This window comes from Zootermopsis nevadensis, unplaced genomic scaffold (genome assembly GCF_977971745.1).
Source record: "Zootermopsis nevadensis isolate Lab colony 2312 unplaced genomic scaffold, Znev_1.0 Znev_ptg000023l, whole genome shotgun sequence".
In the NCBI taxonomy this organism is placed as follows: domain Eukaryota; kingdom Metazoa; phylum Arthropoda; class Insecta; order Blattodea; family Termopsidae; genus Zootermopsis; species Zootermopsis nevadensis.
The window spans coordinates 8,124,548-8,139,757 of NW_028259155.1; the positions used below are offsets into that span (position 1 = coordinate 8,124,548).

A 15,210-nucleotide genomic window follows, 5' to 3' on the forward strand; every position below is an offset into this window, starting at 1 on the left:
GTATAAACCAACTGTGCCAGAAAATGAGTACTAAAAGAATAGTAGTGAGAACGTTGCTGTGGACGTTGGAACGCTAGAAAGGGAAGTGTGCTTTACCCGAGTGCGTGTGGGTTGGCACCTCATCCCAAGCGACTGAGTGCATCCTCATTTCCCCTCAAGAATCATCTCTTTGTATCTAAGAGTTTTAATGCTATAAGGCCAGTGGCGGCCCGTCCGTAAGACCTGTAGCGCCCCTTATAATTTTTCAAAAATTGAACAATTAATTTTTTGTGTTTATATAATTTGTAACACTTTATTTACTCTATCATTATTCTAATATTGCCTCTTACGTTGTAATTATCCACTAATCGGCTGAACTGATAGTAAGTCCAAGGGCGAAGATTGCGAAGCAGAACGGGTGTATCATCCGGCTGCAAGGATTTCAGCCCGGCTAGCCGGTCAAAAGTAGAGGGCGCGATGGGCGGTGGAGTGAGGGGCAGTTCACTGTTATATCCTGTGTGTCCGTGCTGCAAGGTTTTCAGCTCCGTTTGCTTCACACACGTCGGCAGCGCGGTGTGAGGATGAGGGGCAGTTCACTGGTACAGCGCGTATCGGGGCTGCAGTCCCCACAGCTGGCTTATAGTAAACATGCTTGCCTGGTACCACATGTTTTAGACTGGTTTATGTATCACAAAATCTTTTGTGGTTATTGTTAATGAGTGTTCAATAATTCTGTGTGCAGACTTTTTTGTTCTGATAATGATAATGAGCAGAGGAAGTGTATCATAGTTAACGGCAAATTAGTTTTTCTAAATTGTATTTGAGTGACAAAAGTGATGTAAGAAATCTTGACCGCCCTCTTCTGGACTTACAAATAGTTAAAACATCGTCGAGCACGTAAGGGTTTTCTCCTGATTTAAATTTACTTTTCATTTATTTATATTATTATGTGTCAAAGAACTATTCTGAGTTTCCCCCCATGTGCAGAACTACCACTGCTCAGACTCACGAGCAACCGCTGTGAATTGTGTGAGCAAATATACAAAACACTATAGCAGTGCGTTTGTCTTTTTTGTCCTTGTTATATTGTGTCGGGTGGGAACCATGTCATGAGAAAGTGTTCCCTAATGTTAAAATTGAGTTATGTTGCTTTGTGGATTCTCTGAAATATAACTGTATTTAATAAATGAGAAGCAAAGAATAATTAGACATTTAATTCCATCCAGGTAACTGCATGAGAAAGTTAAACTTAACATACATTTGAAACAAACATTGTAGTGTTGGTATGTCTTTAGAGGGTTAAAATACCTTAATACATAATGTGTTACTTTCAGATCCATTCCCTCCTTTGTTTCAAGAATCTTTCTGATGGCGACATGTTATAAAGCATGCACATGCCTATTTGTGAGTTCCATTATGCCTTTTAAGTATAATTTTGGAGTTAGTGTGTTTTAGATGTTTTAATCGACTTTCGATTATTTCTAAGTGTGAAATTTGACCTTGCGTTACATTAGTATGTTTCTCGCGCTGAATTATGTGTTTTGATTATAAAACGCCATCCACACTGAAAAGTTAAGGATAGTTAAGTGCAATTTGTGTTGCTTAAATGAAATAACTGCCTTAGTTGGTAGAACTGTATACGATTTTCCCATATTTCACCACAAATTCAATCAGATGATGATGACATCCAAGCTGATAGATGATGTGCTCCCACCTGTAAAAGACCCCACAACAAGTATTCATTGTAACTTCTGCCGAGTCCATTGCAAAATTCACACATTTGTGTTTAGATAACGGCTGATCTGCAACAGGGACACAGGAATTTTCCTATAGCCTCTGCGTCCAGACAGTGCTCACTAATTTGGTAATGTATTATGCCTTGCATTGTGAGGACTAAAGGTTTCAGCTTGTATTACTTTTGATTTCACTCAACTCACTTTCGAAAGGTTCAGACAATTTAGAAGACAGTATTTGTTATACATGTTATTGAATTCTTACTTGGTATGAGTGAATGAATTCACTGCGTTGTGTTCAGTACTTTGAAACTTGGTAGTCACTGAGTAGATGAGAATTCTCTGCCTTTTGAGGGACCTGAATGATTCTTATCATGTTCACAAAAGCTTGCTGCTGAACTTTTGTCCTGAGATAGTTTAACTCAGTCCACACACACTGTCTTTAAAACCCAATTTAATACCTAACCTAAACTAAACTAAACTAAACTAACCTAACCTAACCTAACCTAACCAAACCTCCCATCTACATTCAGGTATTCCAATAAACTGTTCCCTTCAGATTTTTTGACCAAAATACTATATGTGGTCTGTGTCTCCATAATCATGGTGCATGTCCCACCGATTTTGTCCACCTTGATCTGAACACGCTAATGAACATTTGATAAATAGTACAAAATATGATGCAACAAGTTTTCTCCATCATCCTGTTATGTGTGAAGCAACGAACATCTCAAAATTATATTAAAAACTATAATATATATTCATTATGTAGTGGAATATTATTTTTGTTTTAGTAAAACAGGTTTTGGATCCATGATTGTTAACCAACGTTTCAGAGGTCATACTGCCTCCGTCATCAGGGCGATGAGTGCGAAGATTTCTGTCTTCTGGGTTGTTGCGCTGTGTAGTCTGGTCGATGTTAACCAACGTTTCAGAGGTCATACTGCCTCCGTCATCAGGGCGATGAGTGCGAAGATTTCTGTCTTCTGGGTTGTTGCGCTGTGTAGTCTGGTCGATGTTAACCAACGTTTCAGAGGTCATACTGCCTCCGTCATCAGGGCGATGAGTGTGAAGATTTCTGTCTTCTGGGTTGTTGCGCTGTGTAGTCTGGTCGATGTTAACCAACGTTTCAGAGGTCATACTGCCTCCGTCATCAGAGTATGAAGATTTCTGTCTTCTGGGTTGTTGCGCTGTGTAGTCTGGTCGATGTTAACCAACGTTTCAGAGGTCATACTGCCTCCGTCATCAGGGCGATGAGTATGAAGATTTCTGTCTTCTGGGTTGTTGCGCTGTGTAGTCTGGTAGATGTTAACCAACGTTTCGGAGGTCATACTGCCTCCGTCATCAGGGCGATGAGTATGAAGATTTCTGTCTTCTGGGTTGTTGCGCTGTGTAGTCTGGTCGATGTTAACCAACGTTTCAGAGGTCATACTGCCTCCGTCATCAGAGTATGAAGATTTCTGTCTTCTGGGTTGTTGCGCTGTGTAGTCTGGTCGATGTTAACCAACGTTTCAGAGGTCATACTGCCTCCGTCATCAGAGTATGAAGATTTCTGTCTTCTTGGTTGTTGCGCTGTGTAGTCTGGTTGATGTTAACCAACGTTTCAGAGGTCATACTGCCTCCGTCATCAGAGTATGAAGATTTCTGTCTTCTGGGTTATTGCGCTGTGTAGTCCGGTCGATGTTTACCAACGTTTCAGAGGTCATACTGCCTCCAACATCAGAGTATGAAGATTTCTGTCTTCTGGGTTGTTGCGCTGTGTAGTCTGGTCGATGTTAACCAACGCTTCAGAGGTCATACTGCCTCCGTCATCAGAGTATGAAGATTTCTGTCTTCTGGGTTGTTGCGCTGTGTAGTCTGGTCGATGTTAACCAACGTTTCAGAGGTCATACTGCCTCCGTCATCAGAGTATGAAGATTTCTGTCTTCTGGGTTGTTGCGCTGTGTAGTCTGGTCGATGTTAACCAACGTTTCAGAGGTCATACTGCCTCCATCATCAGGGCGATGAAGATTTCCGTCTTCTGGGTTGTTGCGCTGTGTAGTCTGGTCGATGTTAGCCAACGTTTCGGAGGTCATACTGCCTCCATCATCAGGGCGATGAATCAACAACCCAGAAGACAGAAATCTTCATACCCACCGTTGTGAAAACCTCAAATCCTACATATTCTGATATTTCTTTGTGGCAATATTACTCACGTACAGCTGAGCTCTGAATCATGCCGTCATGCAGTATAAAAAAAGAAAAAAGAACGCCTTTGTCCACCTGATACATTATAGAAACCACTTTTACTAAATCTTGTTTATGTGGTCCCTTTTAAATATGATGGAAGTTGTGAATTGTCACGTCCGAATTAGAAAATGAAACATTTATGGCATAAGTACATGTTATTACAGAACTGTGGGGCATGACTCTCAGCGTCTGTGGTTAACTTACTTCTCAGCTTTTATGACGACGAGATCGCCAACTCTTCCTTTCTGGATTGCGCCGTGTGTCCTTCCCCTCCCCAGCGAAGCAGCCGCGTTCAAAGTTGCAGCGACGAGAGCTTCAGGCATGTTCATCCCATACGTCACACAAGCCAGGTTCATGACCGTTGGCTGCAGAACGAATAAGCTAATACAGTGAAACCTCGATGCATCGTTTTCGGTGTTGGTGGGAAATAAAAACGATGTTTCTCTTTCAAAGTTACTTCTTTTTACCAAAAAAAGTCTTTAATGGACAACTGGTTTGTCGAAACTTTACGTTTTAGGCCAAACAGAGCTCTTTCCACGTTCAAAATGTCTTCCTCGTCACGTTCACTAATATTATGCGCATAAAAGAACGACTTCACTTTCGCCAATGCAGCGTGTGCTTCGGCAAACCTCGGCAAAGTTCGGGCTCGCATTCGTCGTCTCCCTCTTCCTCACCGCTCCCTCACCCCTCGCGGACTATAACAGGAAAAATGGAAGTACTATTACTGCAGAACTCAACGAAACGTAGCTGTAGAAGACACGATATGAACCAGAAGAATGAAAAAGTTTCGCTCGCCTTTCCTTTGTACTTGTAATAAAAGCATTTGTGAAGAAATTCACACTGCACATGCCATCTGGCGTCGCTGGAACGAAATATGAGTGCACCCTGATTAAACTCGTAAAATATCTGACAATGCGCACCGCCATTCACTCCAACTATCACACCTCATTCCAAAAGAATGGTTGGGCGACATAACAGGTTACCGCTACTGTGTATTCCAAAAACATTGTGCGTCTTTCGGTATTAAATTCTAAAAACATCGCGTAAATTTCGTTATAATTTCTCAGAAACGATCATTGCGGGAAAATTGTGGGCCGGGACTAAGATTTTTGAACGATCGATGCGATAAAACGATAGTTCGAGGAACGATAGAAGCGGGAAAATGTAACATTATTTTATATGGGATGTATTCGGGACCGAACAAAACGGACGATGCATCCGGGAAAACGATAGTTCCGGGAACGATGGATAGAGGTCTCACTGTATACTGGATGAACTAGCAGGAACTGGAAATATCCCTAATGAAGTTAATTCACTGACTGTCACGTTAGAAACTTTTGGAGAGCATAGATCATAAGACGTAACTTCAATTTCTGTATCCTGGTCTGTAAATTCGTAATTCTATTTTAATTTCTCTACTGTATGTGCAGTCTATTGGTGGGTTATGTCTTATTTTATATTCTGACAGTCATATTGAACGATCTGTATGATTCTTCCTGTCACCAGGTTTCTTTACTAAAACTACTAATCAGTCAAAAGGTTAAACTTTTGATGAAAAATACATATTATTTTAGTTAGGCATTGGAGTTTAAATTTACATTAAAATATGAAAACGGAAGAACTTTCCTTCTTATGATTTATTTAATATGGTTGTGATGGTAAAGTTGCGTCATATTGTGATATAATAAATATATATATTTTTTTTAAAAAAACTTGTCCGTCTAATCACAATAAATTCTTATTAAATATTAAAATATTACAATAATTAACATTTAAAATATATCGAATAATGTTCTTTATCGAAATATTCTATTTACATTAGACCATCATTTTTCATGTTTCACGACATGTTTCGGTTCCTAAAAGAACTATCTTCAGGTGTATATAATTATATAAAGATTCAAATCAATAATAACTAAAATACTATTTATATATATTATTTTAGGAACTGAAACATATCGTGAAAAATGATGGTCTAATGTAAATCGAATATTTCGATAAAGAACATCATTTGATATATTTTAAATATTTTAAATGTTAATTATTGTAATATTTTAATATTTAATAAGAATTTATTGTGATTACACGGACAAGTTTTTTTTTAAAAAAATATATAAAAATATATATATTTAATATGGTTGTGTTTACGAAATGTTTTTTTAAGTTCTCGGGGGATTAAACTGGCTGAGTGAAAAGCAACTCGTATTTAGCAGTTTTCTCATATTTGTGAATGTAGAAATGTTGGAATCGTGTTACCTTGACTTACCATGGCTAGGCAGTGTGCATTTGGATTGAAATCAGAACCAAGGGCCACTGATACTCCAGCTTCAATGAACTGGCGAACAGGCGGAGGTTTGAGTTTCATGATGTAGGCTGTGGTGGGCAGGAGAATTGCGACTGTTCCTGACGTAGCCATGACTTCTATTCCTTTCGTGCTGACCTTTTCTAAGTGGCTGACTGCAGTGGCATTGAGTTCAGCAGCCATCTGAAGTAGACAGTGTCACAGATTATTTGTCTTTTAGATGTGCTGTTTGTTATATTATTATTATTATTATTATTAGTGTTCTGTCTGACGACAGGTCCATATGAACAGGATCCTTCCATCCTTTTCACGGACTGGGACCTGTTCATATACGTTCTTGGCAGATGATCCAGAAGTGGTTTGCCATTGCCTTCTTCTGTGTGTGAATGGAGTAATTGTTGGGATGCCACGGAGGAAAACTCCGTGTTGCCTAGACCACGGCCTTGCCCAACACAAGTTATAAATTCGAACCCGAGACCCCAGGATTACAAGGCCAGCGTTCTAACCGCTAGACCACCTCATCTTATTATTATTATTTAGTGTTCTGTCTGACGACAGGTCCATATGAACAGGATCCTTCCATCCTTTTCTCTTCTCGGACTGGGACCTGTTCATATACGTTCTTGGCAGATGATCCAGAAGTGGTTTGCCATTGCCTTCTTCTGTGTGTGAATGGAGTAATTGTTGGGATGCCACGGAGGAAAACTCCGTGTTGCCTAGACCACGGCCTTGCCCAACACAAGTTATAAATTCGGGCACCCGAGACCCCAGGATTACAAGGCCAGCGTTCTAACCGCTAGACCACCTCATCTTATTATTATTATTTAGTGTTCTGTCTGACGACAGGTCCATATGAACAGGATCCTTCCATCCTCTTCTCGGACTGGGACCTGTTCATATACGTTCTTGGCAGATGATCCAGAAGTGGTTTGCCATTGCCTTCTTCTGTGTGTGAATGGAGTAATTGTTGGGATGCCACGGAGGAAAACTCCGTGTTGCCTAGACCACGGCCTTGCCCAACACAAGTTATAAATTCGGGCACCGCCGGGAATCGAACACGAGACCCCCAGGATTACAAGGCCAGCGTTCTAACCGCTAGACCACCTCATCTTATTATTATTTAGTGTTCTGTCTGACGACAGGTCCATATTAATGTTATCCTCCCATCTACAACTATTATTATTTAGTGTTCTGTCTGACGACAGGTCCATATTAATGTTATCCTCCCATCTACAACTATTATTATTTAGTGTTCTGTCTGACGACAGGTCCATATGAACAGGATCCTTCCATCCTTTTCTCTTCTCGGACTGGGACCTGTTCATATACGTTCTTGTTTTCTATCGAACATTTCGATAGAAAACATCATTTTAATATATTTTAAATATTTAAAATGTTAATTATGGTAATATTTTAATATTTAAATGTGTAAAGGGGTTAAGAACCATCCATGAAGTCATCTTACCTCAGCACTCTGCATTGGATTTAATTCATCGCCATGGAAGTTTATCCTGAGACCAATTTTCTTTCCAGCTTGCAAGATTCTTCTGCTTTGCTCTGTATCAAACGCCCCCTTCTCACAAAAGACGTCAATGTTTTCTACAGGTAGCATCTTCTGGTTCATCAATATTTGGATTTGTGGTATTTGGTCTCTCACAATAATCTCTGTAGCTTCTTCTGGGGTCTTCCCTCTGCAACTCAATATTAGATTTAAATGCTTCAGAAATACTAAATATACCCTTTAAATAATCTTGTCCACTTGATGATTTTTTGCCCAATCCTAAACGTTTATTACCTTGAGTAAATATATATTAAATCTTGTCCGTCTAATCACAAGAATTCTTATTAAATATTTAAAATATTATAATAATTAACATTTAAAATATTTAAAATATTAAATGATGTTCTTTATCGAAATATTCGATTTACATTAGACCATCATTTTTCATGTTTCACGACATGTTTCAGTTCCTAAAAGAACCATCTTCAGGTGTATATAATTATATAATGATTCAATCAATAATAACTAAAATACAATTTCTATATATTATTTTAGCGTACATTTTTTTATCGCTAAAATAATATATAGAAATTGTATTTAAGAAATTGTATTTTAGTTATTATTGATTGAATCTTTATATAATTATATACACCTGAAGATAATTCTTTTAGGAACTGAAACATGTCGTGAAACATGAAAAATGATGGTCTAATGTAAATCGAATATTTCGATAAAGAACATCATTTAATATTTTAAATATTTTAAATGTTAATTATTATAATATTTTAAATATTTAATAAGAATTTATTGAGATTAGACGGACAATATTTAATATATATTTATTATATCACAATATGACGCAACTTTACCATCTCATACCTTGAGTAAATAAAGAATTGATTTGAGATTAATCCCTTCAGCTGTGCTTCAGTTCCGATGACAAGAAGGCTTATTGGTAATTATTCTATGTTCTTCTATAGCGTTGGCCGTCAGTGTCCACAAATATATGATTATATCAACAAGTATGATGATGCTGTCTTCTGGGTTGTTGCGCCTATAGTCTGGTAGAAGTTTACTGACGTTTCAGAGGTCTTTGCTGCCTCCATCATCAGGGCGATCAAACTCACTGCCATGAAAACCTCAAATCCTACAAAGTATGATGATGTCAGGTTGTCTCCACGTGAGATGTATATATACAGCCGTATGAGAATGTTATAGATGAAGGCACAGAAGTAATGGTCGGAGTAGTTTCGATGGGGACTGTAATCCTATGTTGTATTGAAAGAAGTTTAATGTTTTTATGAACACAGATTAATGTTACTCGGGTTGAGATTTTTAAAATTATCACAAAGTTATGGTAGGAAGTGCTTCCTAGTGACACATGATGCTAAGGAGTGAAATTTACATAGGTCTATATCTCGTGGTACCAGAAATACAATACACAGTAGATTCCGGGTAATTTGGCCATCGGTTAATCAGGACAGGCGTTTATTTGGGATAAATCTTAAAGAACGAACCTAACCTAACTCTTTACGTGGAACTTCGCATAATTGGAACAGCCTTTTAATTGGGCTAAAGTGTTCTAGTCCCGATGTGTCCCAATTAACTGGAATCCACTGGATACTTTTTGTCTAATCTGCTGATCTGATTCAGCACTGTGACATTGCCAATCTCTTGATTTTCTTCAGGCAGTCTTACCCCTGTGGTAGTTTAAGAATGTCTACAAGATCATTCGGCATTTCATTTAAAGGACACGAGGCTAATACATTTTGTTCTTAGTTTCGTTTTCATGGAATGGTCAGTTATCTGGCGACACAGATGCTCGACGTCCTTAATTTTAAATGTCGTCAATTGAATAAAAATTTCCTTGGATATTATCCATCGTCTAGTAAATATAAAACGACGTTTCGGAGATAGGGATTAGCTCTATCTAGTGGGCCCAACTGTGTAGGAATCTGAAGACGGAGATAGAGTCCCATCTCCGAAACGTCGTCTTTTTACGTTTTATATTTACTAGACGATGGTTAATATCCAAGAAATTTTTTTATTCAATTGACTCTTCACCATCGTAAAGAAGTTTTAGATTTGATATTTAAATATTTATTCTGTTGTCTGTGTAAATTTAACAAGGGATTTAAAAATTCTAATTTCTTCCAATTTGATTTTCCATTTGTCTCACTGCCTTATTGTAAAAAAATGATTTTGTGCACCTTTGTATATAATTTAAAATTTTTAAGATGGTCGAAGTTTACGAGCGTTTCATAGGTCCCTTCTGCCTCTATCAGCAACCCAGAAGGCAGCTATCTTCATATTACCACTTTGAGAACCTCAAATCCTAAAAATATTTAAAAAATTTCTTCTGGACATTATTTTAATTTAATATATAAATTCATTATCATAATTCTACATCATAAATACATATTTTTCCATTTAATATTTGTGTATTATTTCTGTTCATCTGCCATGATAATGGCCCAGGTAGCTCAGTCAATATAGTGACTGCCTACGAACTGGATGACCTGGGGTTCAATCCCCAACAGGGATAGAGAATTTATCCTCTTGCCTCTGCATCCAGATTGGTTCTGGGGCCTCCTGGTCCTTTCCTGGGGGTAAAGCCAGGCTGACCACTTACCCCTAATCGCTGGTTTAATCGCTATTGAGATTTTATTGAAAAAGCAGCTGAACAACTGTCAGCTGGTTGTCTGTGTGTTAGTTGGTTCATCCATTGAGTTAAGAAGCACCGACGATCGACGTTTTCACCGCTACAGAATGAAATTTCATCAGAACTTACTTTGGAATGGCATGAGCTCCGCAGTACGTAATGGAGATCTCGATTGGCAATTGTTGTTTGGCTCGTTGAAGAACTTGTAACAGGCGGAGCTCAGCATCCGTCTCTAATCCATAGCCAGTCTTGCATTCTGCTGTGGTGGTACCTGTTACGTGTGGTAAGTGGCGGTCACAGGTAGCGTACCGAAACAATTTCTGGATTCGTCCAATTTATTTCAAAGGAATATTTTGAAAATGATTACTGACAAAATGGTTAATTTAGAGGCTTTTGTTTATGATGGAGACTCTAATTTATGTGGAACCGTAAAAATATGTAATAGTCGGCCAAGAATCCTGCATCAACCCATGGACCAAACGCATCTATACGAGGTGCGATCGGAAAGTTTCAAGACTGTGTCAATAGAGGGCGAACCGGATGTAGTACGAGCTTCTGCCTCTAGGGGGTGCGGCCTACATTCATAGTGAATCGGTGTGCCAGCCGGCATCATCGAATTAGCATTTGTTTCTTAGTTAAGGGCGTTTTGGTAGTGCATTACACCGACCCTCCTGCGATTTCGGAATGGCGTGTGCATCAAATTTTGCCAAAGACTCGCCAAAACGGCTACGGAAACCTATGAAATGCTAAAGCAAGCATTTGGGGAGTCCGCAAACTTTTGTGTGGCATTCACGTTTTAAAAATGGCCGAACCTCTGTCGATGATGACGAGCGTTCTGGACGACCATCTTCGAGCACAACGCCCGAAAATGTTACGAAGATCGACGTCGTACCATCAACGACTTGTGCGACATTGTTGGGATAGGCTATGGGACCTGTCAGCTGATTCTAAAGGAAGAACTCCACATGCGACGCATCCTGTCTGAGGACCAGAAGCAGAATCGACTTCTCGTTTGTCAGGAGCTCAAAGATCTTGCAAGAACCGACCCCAACTTCCTTTCTAAGTTCAGTGTGACTTCTTCCTCTTCCCAAAGATGAAAATTCAGCTAAAGGGAAGGAGATTTGAGACGATAGAAGAGATTCAGGCAGAATCGCAGATGGTGCTTGACAGGCTGACAAAGAAAGATTTCCAGGGATGCTTCCAGGCTTGGCAGCGGCGCTGGGATCATTGTGTTCACTCCCAGGGGAACTACTTCGAGGGTGATGGATGAATTTAATACCTGAGATAAGTGTACGGGTTTTTATACGCGCAGTCTGGAAACTTTCCCATCGCACCTCGTATGTAGGATAAAGTCGAAAGGATTCGCAGAAGTAATTATGTCCTGTATGAGGGTGCAGTCATGGTATTTACTTTGAGAAACTATGGAAAACTGTCAGGACAGCTTTTGGACTGGGTACCCTTTAAATGCAAGTCACTTAAATTAATTCTGATCTAAACTTCCCAATATAAAATGTGTTGGACATGATCCGGAATTTAAGCGCCTGTAAGTGTATTTTCACAAAAAACTTACCTGCTTGCAGCATCTTAAGTAAACGGTCCTTCAGACTCTGGTATAACTCCTCTGAACTGCATCTCACTGTCTTGTCGACAGTGTGGAAGATACCTCCTCCAGCATTGTGGATTTCCAAGTATGAAGCACCAGCTAACTGGAATCAGTATTATTCTTCAATGCCCAGACTTAAATAATACTCAAATGAATACTCCTTTAATTTTAAAATCAGGTATCGAAGTACCCTATTTTCAAAATAAATTCAATATAATCAGAAAACACTGTTTTGTACTTCATTTTATGTAATAAAAAGTGTTATCTGTTTCTCCCGCTGCGTCTCTGTGTCTCTGTTCTGATTGTTGGTCTCTCATAACCACAATCACAGTACAAAAGTAATCTGTGTCTGCTGCTGTTTGACCTCTTGGCAACTGTTTAATTCATAAAGCAGTCACAGTGTGGTACCATGGCAACTAAATAATATGTAATTATTCATCCCAAATATATCTGCATGAGGCTGTCTTGTAAAGAAGCAGTTATTTCAGTACAGTTTATTTTAATAAGAATTCTGGTGAGGAACGGCCACTTATGTTAGTTGATCTAAAACATTCTGGTATTAATTCCATTTCCCTTTATGATTGTATACTGCAGTCAAATGAGGTTCATAATACAGGGTGATTCAAAAAGGACTTTATAACTTTGAAAGTGTATAGAAATTTATTCAGAAGGCTTACAGAATCGGTTGAGGTGTCACTTTGTAGCAAAACAAATCAAGTTTTACCTCAAACAGTCATTTTAGTTCGATGTGATTGCCATTGGTGATACTGCAGACATCCTACCTGAAATCAATTTCTTGCCAAACACGATAAAGCATATCCGGTGTCACTTATGCAAATGAGGCGGTGATTAGAGCTTTGAGCTCAGTGAGATTGGCAGGTAAGGGTGGAACATACACACGATCTTTAATGAAACTCCATAAGAAAAAATCGAGAGGTGTCAAAGTCTGGAGAACGAGGTGGCCATGCTATCGACCCTGTTCGACCAATCCACCGACCTGGAAATCCCGGACTTCTGTGAGGTAGTGAGGTGGTGCGCCGTCTTGCTGGAAGTGAATGCGTCCTTTTTGGTCATCTTCGTCTAACTGTGGTATGAGAAAATTTTACGAGCCATTTTCAAATGCACTGCCGCTTGCGCTCGCGGTGACGGAATTCTGTACTACAGCACAACGTGAGTCAAACTTGATTTGTTTTGCTATAAAATGACACCTCAACCGATTCTGTAAGCCTTCTGAATAAATTTCTATACACTTTCAAAGTTGTAAAGTCCTTTTTGAATCACCTGGTATATTTTGTTAGAGAACTATGAAAACTTACTTTTATAGTAATAATTTTCTTGAATGTGAACAAGATTGAAATTGCTAAAGATAAGTTTTTGTGTCAGTCTTTATGGTGGTGGTAATAATATCTTGGTTTCAAAACAACTGAGAAGACTCAGTATCAGTTTGCAACATAGATAGTGTAGAATCCGTAATACCTTCATTGCAAATTCATCGAGACGATCACCAGCCCACACAGGATGTGTGTGAGCATCCACAAAGCCTGGAAGCACGCACTTTCCTGTGGCGTCAATAACTTCCTCAAAGTCATCACACTTCCATAACTCCCTGACATATTGCGTACTTCCAACAGCTGCTATCTTTCCGTCACTGAAAACATTTCTTTCTGTGAGATGTGGAACTCAACTCCTTCATTCAGCAAAACTTCATTTCTTGTTATGACAGAAGAACAGAATTTTAAAGTTTTTACAACCACATCTTAAGAATTTTACAACACGAATTAATAAAAGAATAGCGATAATTATATAATGAGAAAATTACTTATTAGCATAATTGAATCATGGAATATCCAACGCCATCTTTGTGTTCACCACTGTGTGAACCTCAAATTTTACTTAATTCCCGAAAAGTAAAAGTAAAGCCCGGCTCTGGGGCCCACCCAGTCACCTATCCAGTGGATAAAAGTCGGAGGTCGCACAGACTCAGCTGCGGTGACGCACCGAACTAAACACGGCTAGAGCTACAAACCAACTGAAGCTGACACCCCTCTAGCGCGTGCTTCGGACGAGTCCATCTCACACGACCTTTGCGCATGCGCCAGAACTTCTCGCGCGACCTATACAGGGGTATTTTCCCAGGAGCAAAGCTGACCACTCATCCCCACCTAGTGCCTCGAAAATGGTAAATACGCCTGAAGTTGTCTGCTTTAATTTGAAATTCATTCTTTCATAATACACAAGTTAACTGCAATGGAACTTTTGTCTGCGATGATGTCCCAAACGAGAATCGAGAATGACTGTCAGGTGATTGACCTCGGACTTACAAGATTAGAAACCGCCGTCTAATAGTACGACCTCTGAAGTTAAAATTAGTAACTAGTACTATTACGGCTCGCCATAAATCCAACTGATGCTAGCACATTAAAGGATTTTGAGGTCATGAAGGGAATGTTCGCTTTTACTCACTCGTCAACAGCGACAGCTACACCGCCATTGGTGTTCTCGAGAACTACAACACTGTTCATGGATCGCCCAGGCAGACAGGTTACATCCTGGTCCGTTATGGCAACAACCTGTTTCGCTGAATGTATCAGAAGTCTCATCTTCTCCGCGTCGCAGTCAGATTCCTTATGAAAACCAGTTAGGTCTGTCACGGAATGTTTACTTCGTAAATTCAAGGTAAACAGCCGGTATCTCGTGTCGTAACAAACTCAGCTCAGAACTTGAAGACGTAATATCTAACCTTCGCTTTGCAATTTTCGTGTCCATTCTTGGTGGTTATACGTACAAAAGCCATTTTTAGGTGTTTTCTTTATGATGTGAGCACACCTTTATGGGGTCATCCATGTTTGTCTGATCTTGTCGCAAATTTTAGAAGCTTTATAACGCACAATCTTTTGAAATTTCCACACAGCTATCACCCAAGGCAATCCCCTTTTCTAAATACAGAGACAGTCTCTTTATTTAATGAGATACAGAATCACATTGTCTACTAGTGGAACTCATTAACTATGAATCTTGAAAATTCTGACAGTGTTGGAGTATACTTACTAATTTCTATTCAAGCTTTTTCTGGTCTAATTTACTTTCATACACATACGAGGTGCGATCGGAAAGCCAAGGTGGTCTAGCGGTTAGAAGGCTGGCCTTGTAATCCTGGGGTCTTGGGTTCGATTCCCGGCGGTGCCCGAATTTATAACTTGT

The 15,210-nt window shown here is 39.3% G+C and overlaps 1 protein-coding gene across 5 annotated transcripts; it reads right to left on the bottom strand.

The window, feature by feature from the left end:
- Positions 1–1,177: 1,177 nt before the first annotated feature.
- Positions 1,178–15,016, bottom strand: LOC110831926 (putative imidazolonepropionase). Of its 5 annotated transcripts, none has more exons than XR_015536714.1 (8): positions 14,473–14,997; positions 13,486–13,657; positions 11,977–12,112; positions 10,536–10,677; positions 7,709–7,940; positions 6,198–6,426; positions 4,146–4,306; positions 1,178–1,693 (listed from the first exon to the last, which is right to left on the bottom strand). XR_015536714.1 is itself a non-coding variant. In XM_022068444.2 (8 exons), the coding sequence occupies exons 1-8, from the start codon at positions 14,607–14,609 to the stop codon at positions 1,600–1,602; spliced, it is 1,293 nt and encodes a 430-aa protein (XP_021924136.2). In that variant the 5' UTR covers positions 14,610–14,658; the 3' UTR covers positions 1,178–1,599. The 5 variants fall into 5 exon arrangements, 4 of the variants coding, with proteins under 4 accessions (XP_021924136.2, XP_021924137.2, XP_021924138.2 ...); XM_022068444.2 differs by having other exon boundaries at positions 6,208–6,426; positions 14,473–14,658; XM_022068445.2 differs by having other exon boundaries at positions 6,208–6,426; positions 7,709–7,934; positions 14,473–14,653.
- Positions 15,017–15,210: the final 194 nt, after the last annotated feature.